Genomic DNA, 13,014 nt, shown 5'->3' on the forward strand with positions numbered 1-13,014 from the left:
CAGTACAATATATCACATATCAATAGAATGAAGGGGAAGGACGCCTGGCTGATGCAGTCAGTAGAGCATGCAACTCATGATCTCAGGGTCATGAGTTCAAGCACCACACTGGGTGTGGAGCCTACTTTAAAAAAAAAAAATAGAATGATGGGGGGAAAAAACATCAACCCGACACAGAAAAAACATTTGACAAAATCCAACACTCTTTCATGATAAAAACAATCAATAAAGTGGGAATAGAAGGAAACTTCCTCAACATGGTAAAGAGCATATATGAAAAACCCACAGCTAATATTATATTCAGTTGTAAAAGATGGAAAGTTTACCCCCTAAGATCAGGAACAAGACAAGTATCCCTGCTTTTGCCACTTCTATTCAACCCTGTGCTGGAAGTTCTAGCCAGAGCAGTTAGACAAGAAAAAGAAATAAAACATATCCACATTGGAAAGGAAAAAGTTAAATTATTTTAGCAGACAATATGATTTTATATATAGAAAATCCTAGAGGATACACAAAAATCCCTTAGAGCTAACAAACGAATTCAGCAAAGTGGCAGGATAAAATTCAATACTCAAAATTATCACTTATATTTCTATATACTAGTAATGAACTACTGAAAAGGAAATTTTAAAAAACAATTCCAATCATAATGCATCAAAACAATACAATACCTAGCAGTAAATTAAACCAAGAGTGTAAGAGTTGTACACTCAACAGTACAAAACATTGCTGAAACAAATTGAAGAAGACCTAAATAAGTGGAAAGACATTTTGTGTTCATGGATTTGAGGACTTAAATATGGTTAAGATGTCAGTACTCCCCAAAGTGATCTACAGATTGAATGCAGTCTTTGTCAAATTTCCAATGTCATTTTTGCAGAAATGGAAAAACCAATTCCAAAATTCATGCAGAATTACAAGGGTCCCCAAATAGTTAACATAATGTTGAAAAGAGGAGCAAAGTTGAAGTCATCATACTTCCCATCTTCAAAATTTACTACAAAGCTATAGTAATCAAAACTATACTGAGGTTAAACCTATACCTGGCATGAGGTTATATACATATATAGAGAGAGATCAACGGAATAGAATTGAGAATCAAGAAATAAACCCATACATCTCTGGCCATTTGATTTTCAGCAGGGGTGCCAAGATAATTCAACAAATGAATAGTCTTTTCAACAAATGGTGCTGGGACAACTGGATATCCACATGCAAAAAAATGAAGTTGGATTCTTCATTTATATACCTCATACCATACACAAAAATTAATTCAAAATTAATCAAAGAGCTAAAAATAAGAATGAAAGCTGTAAAACTCTTAGGTAAAAACATCCTTGTAAATCTTCATGCTCATAGATTAGACAGTGGCTTCTTAGATATGACAACAAGAGCACAAGCAATCAAAGAAAAAATAGATAAATTGTACTTAATTTTTTAATTGTGTCAAAGAACACTGTCTATAGAATGTAAAGATGCCCCACAAAATGGGATAAAAATTTGTAGATCCTATATCTCTTAATGGTTTAGTATCCAGGATATATAAAGAACTTTTACAACTCAATAACAAAGACAAACAACTCAATTAAAACCTGGGCCAAGGGCTTGAATAGATACTTCTCTTAAGAAGATATTCAAATGGCTAATAAGCATATGAAAAAATGTGCAACATCACTAATTATTAGGGAAATCCAAATCAAAACCACAGTGAGACACTGCTTCATACTCACTATGATTATTATAATTTAAAAATGGAAAATTACAAGGTGGAGAGGATGTGGAGAAATCAGAACCCTCATACATTGCTGGTGGGAATTTAAAATAATAGAGCCACTATGGAAAACAGTTTGGTAATTCTTCAATAAGTTAAACATAGAACTACTATATGACCCAACAGTTGTACTCAGAGGTGTATATTCAAAATAATTGACAACAGGTGTTTAAATATATTTTGTATGCAAATATTCATAGCAGCTCTATTCACAATACCCAAAAGATGGGAACAACCCAAATGCCCATCAACAGATGAATGGATAAACAAAATGCAGTATATCCATATGATGGAATATAATTTAACTGTAAGAAGGAATGAAGTTCTGGTATGTGCTACAGCATAAATGAACTTTGAAAACATTATGCTAGTGGCATCTGGGTGGCTCAGTCAGTTAATGTTTGACTCTTGATCTCAGGGTCAAGAGTTCAAGCCCTGCATTGGACTCCATGCTGGGCATGGAGTCTACTTGAGATTAAAAAAGAAAAGAAAAAATTATGCTAATTGGAAGACACGAGACACAAAAGGCCACATGTTGTATGATTGTATTCATATGAAATATCCAGAATAGACAAAGCAGATTTATGGTCACCAGGGACTTCGGAGAGGAAAATGGAGAATGACTGCTTAATTTTACAGGGTTTTTGTCTGAAGTGATGAAAGAGGTCTGGAACTAGATAGTGTGATGGTTGCACAACATTGTGAATGTACCTAATACCAACAAATTGTATACATTAAAATGGTTAAAATGGTAAATGTGTATTTTACCACAATTTTTAAAAAATAAATGAGGTAGGATTTTTTCTCTCCTCTGTTTTCTGAAAGAGTTTGTGTAAGATTGGTATTTTTCTTCCTTACATGTTTTATAGAATCCACCATTGAAACATCTATCTTGGAGTTGTTGCTTTTGTTGTTAGCGTTGATGGTGATGGTATGTGTGTGTATGAGTTTTCTTATTTTGGATTTTATTTTTCTTTAACAGATACTGGACTATTCAGATTTGTCATTTCTTTTTGTGTTCAATTTTGCTAAATTTTGCTTTTCATGGGATTTGCTCATTTCATCTAAGTTGTTGGCTTTATTGGTGTAAAATTGTTGTTCATAACATGCCTTTTCCTTAATGGCCTTAACATCTGTAGTGATATCCCTCTTTCATTCCTGATATTGGTAATTTTTAATTTTCTCTCTTGATCAGCTTTGCTAGGGGGTAATCAGTTTTACTGTTTTTTTAAAGAAAAAAAAACAGCCTTTGCTTTTTGTTTATTTTTATCTATTATGTGCTTGTTTTCTATTCCATTGATTCTTGTTCTTATTTTTATTACTTACTTTGTACTAATTTGGATTTAATTAGCTCTTTTTCCCTAGCTTCTTAAATTGAAAACTGAGATCAATGATTTTAAATCTTTCTTCTTTTCTAAGTATGTAAAACTGTAAGTTTCTCTCTAAGCATTTCTTTAGCTGCCTCCCACAAATTATGATAGGTTGTATTGTCATTATCATTCTTGTGTTAGCAAGACTAAAGCACCAGGAATGCTTGTCTGCTGATCAGAGTGTAAATTTATACAACCACTTTGGAAAACAGTTTTGCATTATTTATTGAAGATAAAGAACAAATACCCCATATCTAAGAGATTCCATTTCTAAGTATATATACTAGAGAGAATTAACTTAAAATATGTTCATAGCAGCTATATGTAGTTGGGTAGGCTAAACTATGGTAACAAATAGAAAAAATAGCAACGGCTTAAGGAGCAAGAAGTTTCTTCCAAGATCACCTTGAGTATTAAAATAACACAGAGGTTAGCAAACTTTATTCTTGGCCTAATCTGGCCCGCTGCTTGTTTTAATGAAGTTTTATTAGAATACAGCGATTTCCATTTTTTATGTATTGTCTGTGGATGCTTTCATACTACAACAACAGAGTTGAATAGTTGCAACAGAAGCTCAATGGCCCACAAAGCCTAGTATATTTACTAAGTGGCCCTTTACAGGAAGCTGTTGGCCCTGCCATAACAGGTCAGCAAGAAGGAGGAAGGTATAGAGTACATGTGGAAGGTTTTTATAGGATAGGCCTGAAATGGCACGTGTAACATCCACTAGTTTTCCACTCAACCACACATAATTATAAGGGGAATTGGGAAATATAATCTAGCTGGTGCTCCGAACAGAGGGAATTTTGGTGAATAACTGGCAGCCTCTGCCACAGCAAGTGTTCTTCATAATAACCCCAAACCAGAAATACTCTAAATATCCATCAATAGAATGGATAAAAACTCAAAAATGCATACAGTGGGACCCTATGTAGCAAAGAAAACAAACTGCAGCTACATAAATCATCAACACAGATAAATCTCATGGACATAATATTGAGCAAAAGAAGTCTTCAAAAGAATATATATAGTATATTTCTATTTTTATAAAGTTCAAACACAGCAAAACTAAGTCACAGTTTTGGGATACATTCATATATGGTAAAACTATAAAGAATGGAAAGGGAATAGTTATGAGAATAGTAGCAGTTCCTGGAGGTGAGAAGAGGCTGTGATCAGGGATGGACATTGATGCTTCCAGGGGGCATTGCTGCCAGTACTTCATTTCTTGATCTGCAAAAGTGGTATACTAGTATTTTCTTTATAATTTATTCTTTATGCTAAACTGCATGTATAATATAACTGAGTGACTTTTAAAATGCAAAATAAAACAAAGGGCCCAGAAACAGAGTTTTTCCTAAACGTTGAACTCTAAGAAGTTATGTTATCATGAGATGTTGACTGATGGATGGGCAGACGTAGACCCAGCTTTATATAAATAGGATATGCTCCATTATGTTTAATTTCATCTATGTATGCAAAAATATATGTATGTGTTTATTTACATAAATATATTCAAACATATTTATACAACTTATCACCCTCATGGATAATACTCTTATCAGCACTTTTTTTTAAAGATATATTTATTTTAGAGAGAGAGAGTGCATGAGCAGGGGGAGGGGTAGGAGGAAAGGGAGAGAGAGAATCTTGAGCATACTCCCCACTGAGCATGGAGCCTGATGTGGGGCTCAACCACACAACCCTAAGGTCATTAGCTGAGCTGAAACCAAGAGTCGGATGCTTAACCAACTGAGCCACCCAGGCACCACATGCGCTTTTACTTTTAAAATGCATATGTTGTCTTTGTGTATGTGTGTAAGTATATGTGTGTGTGTGTAAATAGATATGTAGTTTTATGAATATGCATAACTATGTAATTGTTGGTACACTTAATATGAAATCAGATTTTGTAGAAGGAATGAGTATAATTAAAAGCTGATATATAGCTTTCCAGAAACTTAATAAGGAATAGCACTTAGAGAATTAAGAAAAAGGAATAAACTTGTCCTATGTCTTAGACCAATCATTCTTAAGTTTTTGGGGGTCTCATACCTTTTTAGAATTTGATGAAAGTGATGGCCCCTTTCCTTAAAGAGTGAACAGACACATATACACACATCATTGTGCCTGCAATTATGAGGGAGTCACACATTCATGAAGTATATCCATAGATTCCATAGGAGTCCCTGGACCCTCTGTTAAAATTACTTTAAATTGTCCCCATCAAATGTCAGTTATCTCAACTAAACTTTTGATAGAAGTATCAGAACAGAATAAATAAGACTATTGTTCAGGTCTTCTATAATAGTGATTGCAGAGATAATTATATTCTTTCACTACCAGGCATTTCTTCCTCCCTCCCCTTACCCACAAATCCCTCTCAGTTGTTTCAACTCCTATTTGCACATTTTAATTTCCCCTGACACCACCCAATACTCTACCCAGACAGTTATAGTAGTAATGAGCTGCTTTACCTGCCTCCGTTCTCTCTGTCCCACTCTATTCCAAATTCTGCCACAGAAGTAATCTCTCCAAAAACCAGTTTGTTTTTTTATTCTTTAATTGTGTTTTTTGCTCCATGTTTTATTTTTGAGGCCAACTAGCACAATGTTTAAGATTAGTTTGCAGTACAAATTCAAAACCCAGCCTTGTTCTTACTAGTTGTGTGATATTGGACATGCTGCCTTACCTTTCACAGTTTCCACTTCCTTATCTATAAAATGAGGACAATAATATAATTTAAGGACTGTTGGAAGGAATAATGAGATAATGCATGTAAAGTGATTTAAAGTGATTAACAAGGTACAAGGACATAATGATGCTCAATAAATATTTCCTGAATACATTAAATATTTAGCCTTGAGGTTTTTAATTTAATGCTTTTGCTAATTCCATGCTCCTTATTCCCTCCTATCAAAATACCACCTCCTGCATCAAATCTTCTTTAATCCTACAGCCATACGTGATCTCTCCCACTTCTTAATCCCTCAGACTTTTTGTACTCTTTATTACGAGGGATAGCCTAATGGTAAAACTCTGGGATCAGATTATCTGGACATGAATATTGGCTCCATCACTTACTAGCTTTGTGGGCTTGGGCAGGTCATGTAAGTCCCTTATGGCTTATTTTGCCTATCTATAAATGAGATATAAAAATAGTATCTATTACAAAGGGTTTTTATGAGGATAAATATAATTTCTAGAAATGGCAAAACTAGAGAGAGAGAGCTAGAGGAGGGATAGGAACAAAACAGACAGGGAGAAGGGGCTGGCCACAAATGAGCATGAGGGAACTTTTGGGAGTGAGGAGATATTCTAAAACCAGATTGTAAAAAGAAATGTCAATCCCATGACAAATTTTTTTAATTATTTATTTGAGAGAGAGAGCGTGCACACAGCAGGAGGGGTAGAGGGAGAGGGTGAGGGAAAGGATCTCAAGCAAACTCCTCACTGAGCACGGAGCCCTACGCAGGGCTCGATCTCACAACCCTGAGATTGTAACCTGAGCTGAAACCAAGAGTCAGACGCTCAACTGACTGAGCCACCCGGGCGCCCCATTTATAACAAATATTTTTAAAACTGGGTTGTGGCCATGCTGTAAGCTATATAAATTTACTACTATTTATCAAACTGTATGCTTAAGATGGTTAAATTTTATGGTATCCAAATTATAATGAAGCTGTTTTTAAAAAAGATTAATGGTATATGGCAGAGTCCTAGAACAATACCAGGCACATACTAAACATACCATATCTGTTAGCTGTTGTCACCTTATATTGCATTGGGTTATTTATGATTCTTTACCAGATTGTTCAGAGTATCTCATATTCTTACTCTCCCATCTTCTTTACCCTCCCCTAAACTAACTCTGAGCTTAATCCTGACACCAGCCCTTGCCCATCATTAGGTACTTGGTAAATATTTACTGACTGATGCACTGTATGTACTGATGGAGTTTATGTCTCGTATGAAAATATACTGGTTTGGGTTCAGGCTCCCACAGGTTTGTGTGAACAAAGAGGACTGAATTGTGCATTTAGGTGGCTGGTCTTTTACATCTCTACATAACAGAGAACAGTCAGCATTGAGCATAGCTTTTGAACACCAAGGATCATGGTGACTGTTTTGATGCTACTCTCTGTACATAGAAGACTCTTGCTTTCTCTGGGCCTGATTTTCTCTGGTAACACCGAGAAGAGGTGCCATTCCCAGAATTAGCATACTATATTCTTGGCATTTGAGGATCTGGTATTTCCAACACACCAAAGCTGTCTTCATGTTATTTAAATAGTTACACTTTCCTCAAAGAAAGAGTAAATCTTCCCAAATAATTTCGTTAAGGAGCCTGGACAATAGTTTTCCAGGAACCAGAAGAAAATCGTGGATGAAATTCTGACAGTCTTCCAAGAAAAAGACAGGGATGTTTTGTGTTGTTTGGGAAATAATATTAAGAAGGAAAAGGAGAGGGAGAAAATTATTGTTATTAGAAATAATAATAATAGAAAACAAACAAAAACAAAAAATCTTTCTGCCCATGCCATCTTATTTAGCACTCCAGAGGAGAAAAATAATTATTAGCTGAACATTGCTTGTTAGAAAGGAACAGAGACCAAATCAGCCCTGGAAGGTGGGCATCTCTTCCAATCAGACACTTGTTTTAAGCCCAGTGTACAGTTCTTTGAAAGGAACATTCAAGATTTATGTCTGCTCTGAAAGTTTTAGGGGTAAGAGCAGTTTAACTTGGGGACTTCGGAGGTACAAAGTGCTGGACTCAGAAGAGAGATCTTTTCTTAGAATGGTTAAAGGGAACAAAATAAAGTAATCTACCTTCTTGGGCATTTTCACAGTAAACTCAAATCAGCAGGAAGATGACAGGCCATCGCATTTAAAAACAAAATCACTAGCCAGTCTGTTATTGCACAGAAGTACTTTTTTAAAACAAGATACTGTGGATCTCTGATGTTTACAATATCAAAACAACCCACTCAGTTTTCCAGCTGCCGTTGTTTCATTTTGGAGGGAAAAAAATAGCTTAGGGATTTTTGGAATGTCTAATATATTGCTCGGAATGGACTTTTCCATTTCCTTTTATTGAATGCCCAAATTAATTCCTTTTATTATTCATACAGGAGCAGTGGCAGGCGTTAGAAAAGATGCATCCACATCTCCTATGACAACAGGAAGCCAAAAGGAACTTGTAATCACAAACCCATCAGTATTGCAGCATGACACTTCCAGGTAAGCCTCTGGGACTCTGGTTTAACATTCTTTAAATAAGAGCGTTTGGGGGGCAGGGAGTCATTTAATAAGGAGTGGAAAAGTCTTGACAATTCTTAATAGCTGTTAAGAGAGAGGCCTTATTTGGAAGCATCTAGATTTGGCCAGGTTGATCTCATGGAGCCCTTTCCTTTACACATGCCCCGCCTTAATTGAAACTGGTAATTGGCAAGAATTTACAGAGAAACACAAAGCTAATCCTATTTTTCATCAGAAAATGTGCATAGCAGCAGGTCTTTCCCAATTTGTCACAGAATTGTTATACACTTGGACTTTAACTAATTGAATTAATTGATACTGAAAATTATAGTGGGTTTTGTATTACGGTTTTAAAGGACTGTCAGCATTTACTGATAACAGAGAATTTGAAGAGTTAAGAATTTGATCAGCCTTTTCTGGAGTCAGGAAGAGAAATACATTATTAAAATTTTTTCACATCCAATAAGCCACCCCCCTATTATGCATTTAAGGCTGAATATATAAACAGCAACACCAAATGGGCCTAGTTTCAGCTTCCTTGGGAATGTGTTTCTTTGAGCACTTAAATTCCCAGCATCTTATCAGATGAATGTAGATTTTAAGACTTAATTTTAATTATAAAGAACTTTTGGGAAATAACTCTTAACACAGAGGACAATAATGACTGCCATCTGTTAGGCACCTACTATGTGTCCACCCTTTGTATGGACTATCTGATTTAATCTTCATCAAAGCCTTATGAAGTGGTACTACTATCATCCTCATTTCCAAAATTAGAGAACTAAGAGATTGAGTGACTTGCCTAAGGTTGCATAGCTAATAAGAGGTAGAACTAGTGTTTCAGACTCCAAAGCCCATTTTCTTAAATACTATAATAGTTAACAATGACAACCTCCTTATTTTGAAGGTGACCCACAATCAAAAGAAAATTTAACTAGCTTACCACATTCTTTGTCCATTACTCCTTTCTTTTATTTTTAATGCTGCCCTTATTAGCATTTTCCAAATACCCATATTGAGCTGTCGTTCTGAACTGTTGAGGGGGGCTCCCTCCTTGGACCACTCAGCATTGTGGCTGAATGCTTGTGCTCAAGGAGGATCCATCCCAGTCACCTTGAGGGCTTCCTCTGGAGAAGTTACAGGTAAAGAGGAGAAATGATCTGGATTTTCACTCTTAGTGAATTTTCCTATTGAAGATTAAAGTGAGATCTTTAACGCTACTTTAATGTGTTTTTGATGATTGCATTTCAGTTTAGAGAGAAGCATGAAAAATAATAAAATGTTTCCCCAGTAAGAGTTTTGTAGAACATTCTCAGCACACATTTTCTGAATGGACCATATCAACTTAGTACAGTTTTACAAGCCCAGGTTAAAATTGCTGTGAAGACTCATATTTACGGACCTTAAAAAAGGGATTCTGTATCTGTTGGTTCTTAATACTGCAAATCAGCTAAATATAGATTCTCAGAGGTTTCCTAAATAATGAGTACTTGGCTAAATAAAACAATGTGTAACACACTGGGTTTCATCCTTAGAAGTGCATGATGGCATATTATAGGTCTATTATACAAAATGCAGAGTTGAAAAAAAGATTCAGTACTATGAAAATCAGTTATCAGGAGGGCACAGTGGTTGCTTTCCAGATTTCAGAATCAGGATTATTTGAATTATTTTTATTTCAAAGTGTAGAAAAGGCATTTTTTATAGACTACTTTTCAGTTACATGAAAACTCTTAATGCAAGACAAAACTCTGTTTATTCTTCATCCCAACAAACCTTTGAACATACTGAAAACAAGAGTAAAAGCCTATCCACCCTATATTCCAAGAATTTTCCAAACTTGCAAAAGAGGATGGGGGTGAGACAGATGCTGGTAGGAAACAGGTTTTCCTTTGTTCTCTGAAAAGCGCTAACACCTAGAAGAGTCCCATATTGTCCCACGTGCAGGTGATAAAACCAGGCGTGGCAAAGTCATCTTTCTCATTCACAATGTGGGTTGTTAATTGTTCTCTCTGCTGCCTGTCAATATAATGTGAAATTTTCATTCCCCATTCAAGATGGGAAAAGTTGTGGCTGAAAATGTTAACATTTGCATTTTTATTTGTTGATTTATTTAAAGGACAGCCTCTCCTGCAGCAATCCATCACTTGGTGACACCCAAATATGAATAATGTATTGTAGACTTGTGGTTACAATGTGTAATAAGTGCTAGAGACAGTAAAGGAATGTTAACTATGTTGCAAATGTAATATTTATTGACTCATAAAGTTTATTGCTTTGGAGGTTCAGTAATACTGACCATAGGACATTAATATCACTTATCCTGATTTTAGCTGGGCACCTTTATATGTAGAAATATTCATCTATCTCATGTTAACAAAATAAATATGTAATTTATAGCACAAGCAAAGAGGGCTTTCTAGTTTTCTGTGCTGAGAGCTGCAGTGCTTCTTTCTCTTCATTCACGTCCAGCCTCCAGCATTGATCACACACCCCTGAGCTGTCCAAGAGAGTAAGCACAATGGTCATGTTGGTACAAGAGGGTGGAGCTGCCGAACCAGACAGTGCCATGCATTTCTGCTTGGCTGGAACAGGCAACACCTTCCAAACCCACTTCACCTGGGGCTTTTCTCCCTGTCATTCTGAACACCTGGTGGATAGGTGCACCTTTGATCAGAAAATTCAACAAATACTTCTCCTGCCATGACGCTGAGTCAGAGTTTACAGATTCTACTGGATCCTCTGGTCTCCAGGGTGAAACGAGAGCTGGTCAGGTTACCAATTAATTTGTTATGAGGACCATTGTTACTGATAATTAACTCTTCTGTACCTTCCAGAATTAGGTATGTCCATTGCCAGCAATAAAGATCATACAGGAAATATCTGACACCCAAAGCAAAAGAAGTCATGTTAATTAGCAACCATCAGCTGTAATTGTCATCCCCATTAAGATGCAGAATTATGTATTTCTTCGTTATAAATAACCTTTCTAATTGTACTTGATGTATGCCAATTTAATCAAAAAGTATACTTGTAACAGACCGATATTTGCATTAATGTAGCTTTGGATCTTCAAATCTTTTATTTCAAATTTGGGGAGAAAAAGCATATTACAGCTGTATCTCATTTATATGTGGGTATCTTTTTCTACCCAGGTATGGAGATCTAATACATTCTATATTAAAATGAAGACGGTGTCTTCTGGGATTGTTCAGTGAAACAGAAATCTTGTCACTTTTTAAAATACCAGTGAAGTTTCTATCTCCCAGTCATATCACAACTCAGTGGTAATTGTTCCAAACTGATAAACAGAGGCAAATACCAGGCCTGCAGCAGCAGGATTATGTTCTGAGTCCCTGAAGTAAAATGTTACTAAGGTTTCTTCTCTCTGTTGTCCCCTGATGCGTAAGAGTTAAGGCTGGTACTCTTGCCCTCGTGTGTGTGTGTGTGTGTGTGTGTGTGTGTGTGTGTGTGTGTGTGTGAAGAGAGAAAAGCAGATCTCACCAAAGCATGCCCAATTACTGAATTTTGGGAACTGGTCTATAGTTGGCCTATTTCTAGGAAGTACTGCTCACCTCTCTCTACTCTAGATTTTTTCAGAAAGGTTTTTTACCACAACACAGAGTTGGAAGTTCTGCTTTTTTTTTTTTTAAGATTTTTAAGATTTATTTACTTATTTTAGAGAGAGAGAGCATGTGCATGCGTGCACAGACTCCCCCGTGAGCACAGAGCAGGACATGGGGCTCGATTTCATGACTCATGAGACCATTACCCAAGCAGAAACCAAGAGTCAGACATTTAACCGCCTGAGCCACCCAGGCACCCCCAGAGTTGAAAGTTGTTGTTTTCTTTCGCTTTGTTTTTTAGACATGTTGGAGGGGTGATTTTGTGGAGCTTGCTTTTTGTTGAGGGAGGTAAGAAAATACTTAAGTATGTATTTTCAAAGGTTTAATAGCTTATTTGGGGGCTTTTTAAAAAATAGCTTAAAAAATAACTTAATTTGTTCTTTTTTTTTTTTTTAAAGACTGTGGTCCTTTGCTGTCAAACTATATTCTTAATTGTCCTGAAAAATTTGCTGTATGTTCACAGCTTGATGAGCTCTCCGTAGTGCACATGCTTGTGCACAGTCATGCTCACAGACAACTGTGCACAGCTGATTTGAAGCTTGTAGAGACTTTCTATCCGTTAAGGTTGAGACTGAAGGACCAGGCTCAGAATATTGGAAAACTGGGACCACATTACACCAAGCCCAAGCTGGAGGGATCCAAGTACCCTGCAGTCTAGAACTTAAACTTCTCTCTGTCTTAAAAACTGTATTTTTCTATGTCTTCTTTGGAAGAATGTCTGTCTATTCAGATCCTCTGCCCATTTTTTATTCAGACTGGTTTTTTTTGTTTTGTTTTTGCTATTGAGTGTAAGAATTCCTTATATATTTTGGATATTAATATCTTATCAGATATATTTTGATCAGATTCAGTTTGTGATCATTTCCTTTACAGTTTGATGCAGTCCCATTTGTTTACTTTTGCTTTTGTTGCTTGAGCTTTTGGTATCATATCCAAAAAATCATTTCAAAGGCCAATGTCAAGTAGCTTTTTTCCTGTTTTCTTCTAG

At 36.0% G+C, this 13,014-nt stretch overlaps 1 protein-coding gene across 6 annotated transcripts in view; it reads left to right on the forward strand.

The window, feature by feature from the left end:
• The window catches only part of KIAA1328 (KIAA1328 ortholog), a 372,399-nt gene that overhangs the window by 318,134 nt on the left and 41,251 nt on the right, over positions 1-13,014 (forward strand). For all 6 annotated transcript variants that reach the window (XR_003516907.2, XM_027576100.2, XM_027576101.2 and 3 more), the window contains one exon: positions 8,274-8,382. Coding sequence is in view for 5 of the 6 variants with exons in the window: in XM_027576100.2 (XP_027431901.2) it covers positions 8,274-8,382 (109 nt within the window). In the remaining variant the exon portion in view is untranslated. The remainder of the gene's footprint in view (positions 1-8,273; positions 8,383-13,014) is intronic.

Source organism: Zalophus californianus, chromosome 14 (assembly GCF_009762305.2).
Source record: "Zalophus californianus isolate mZalCal1 chromosome 14, mZalCal1.pri.v2, whole genome shotgun sequence".
Classification (NCBI taxonomy): domain Eukaryota; kingdom Metazoa; phylum Chordata; class Mammalia; order Carnivora; family Otariidae; genus Zalophus; species Zalophus californianus.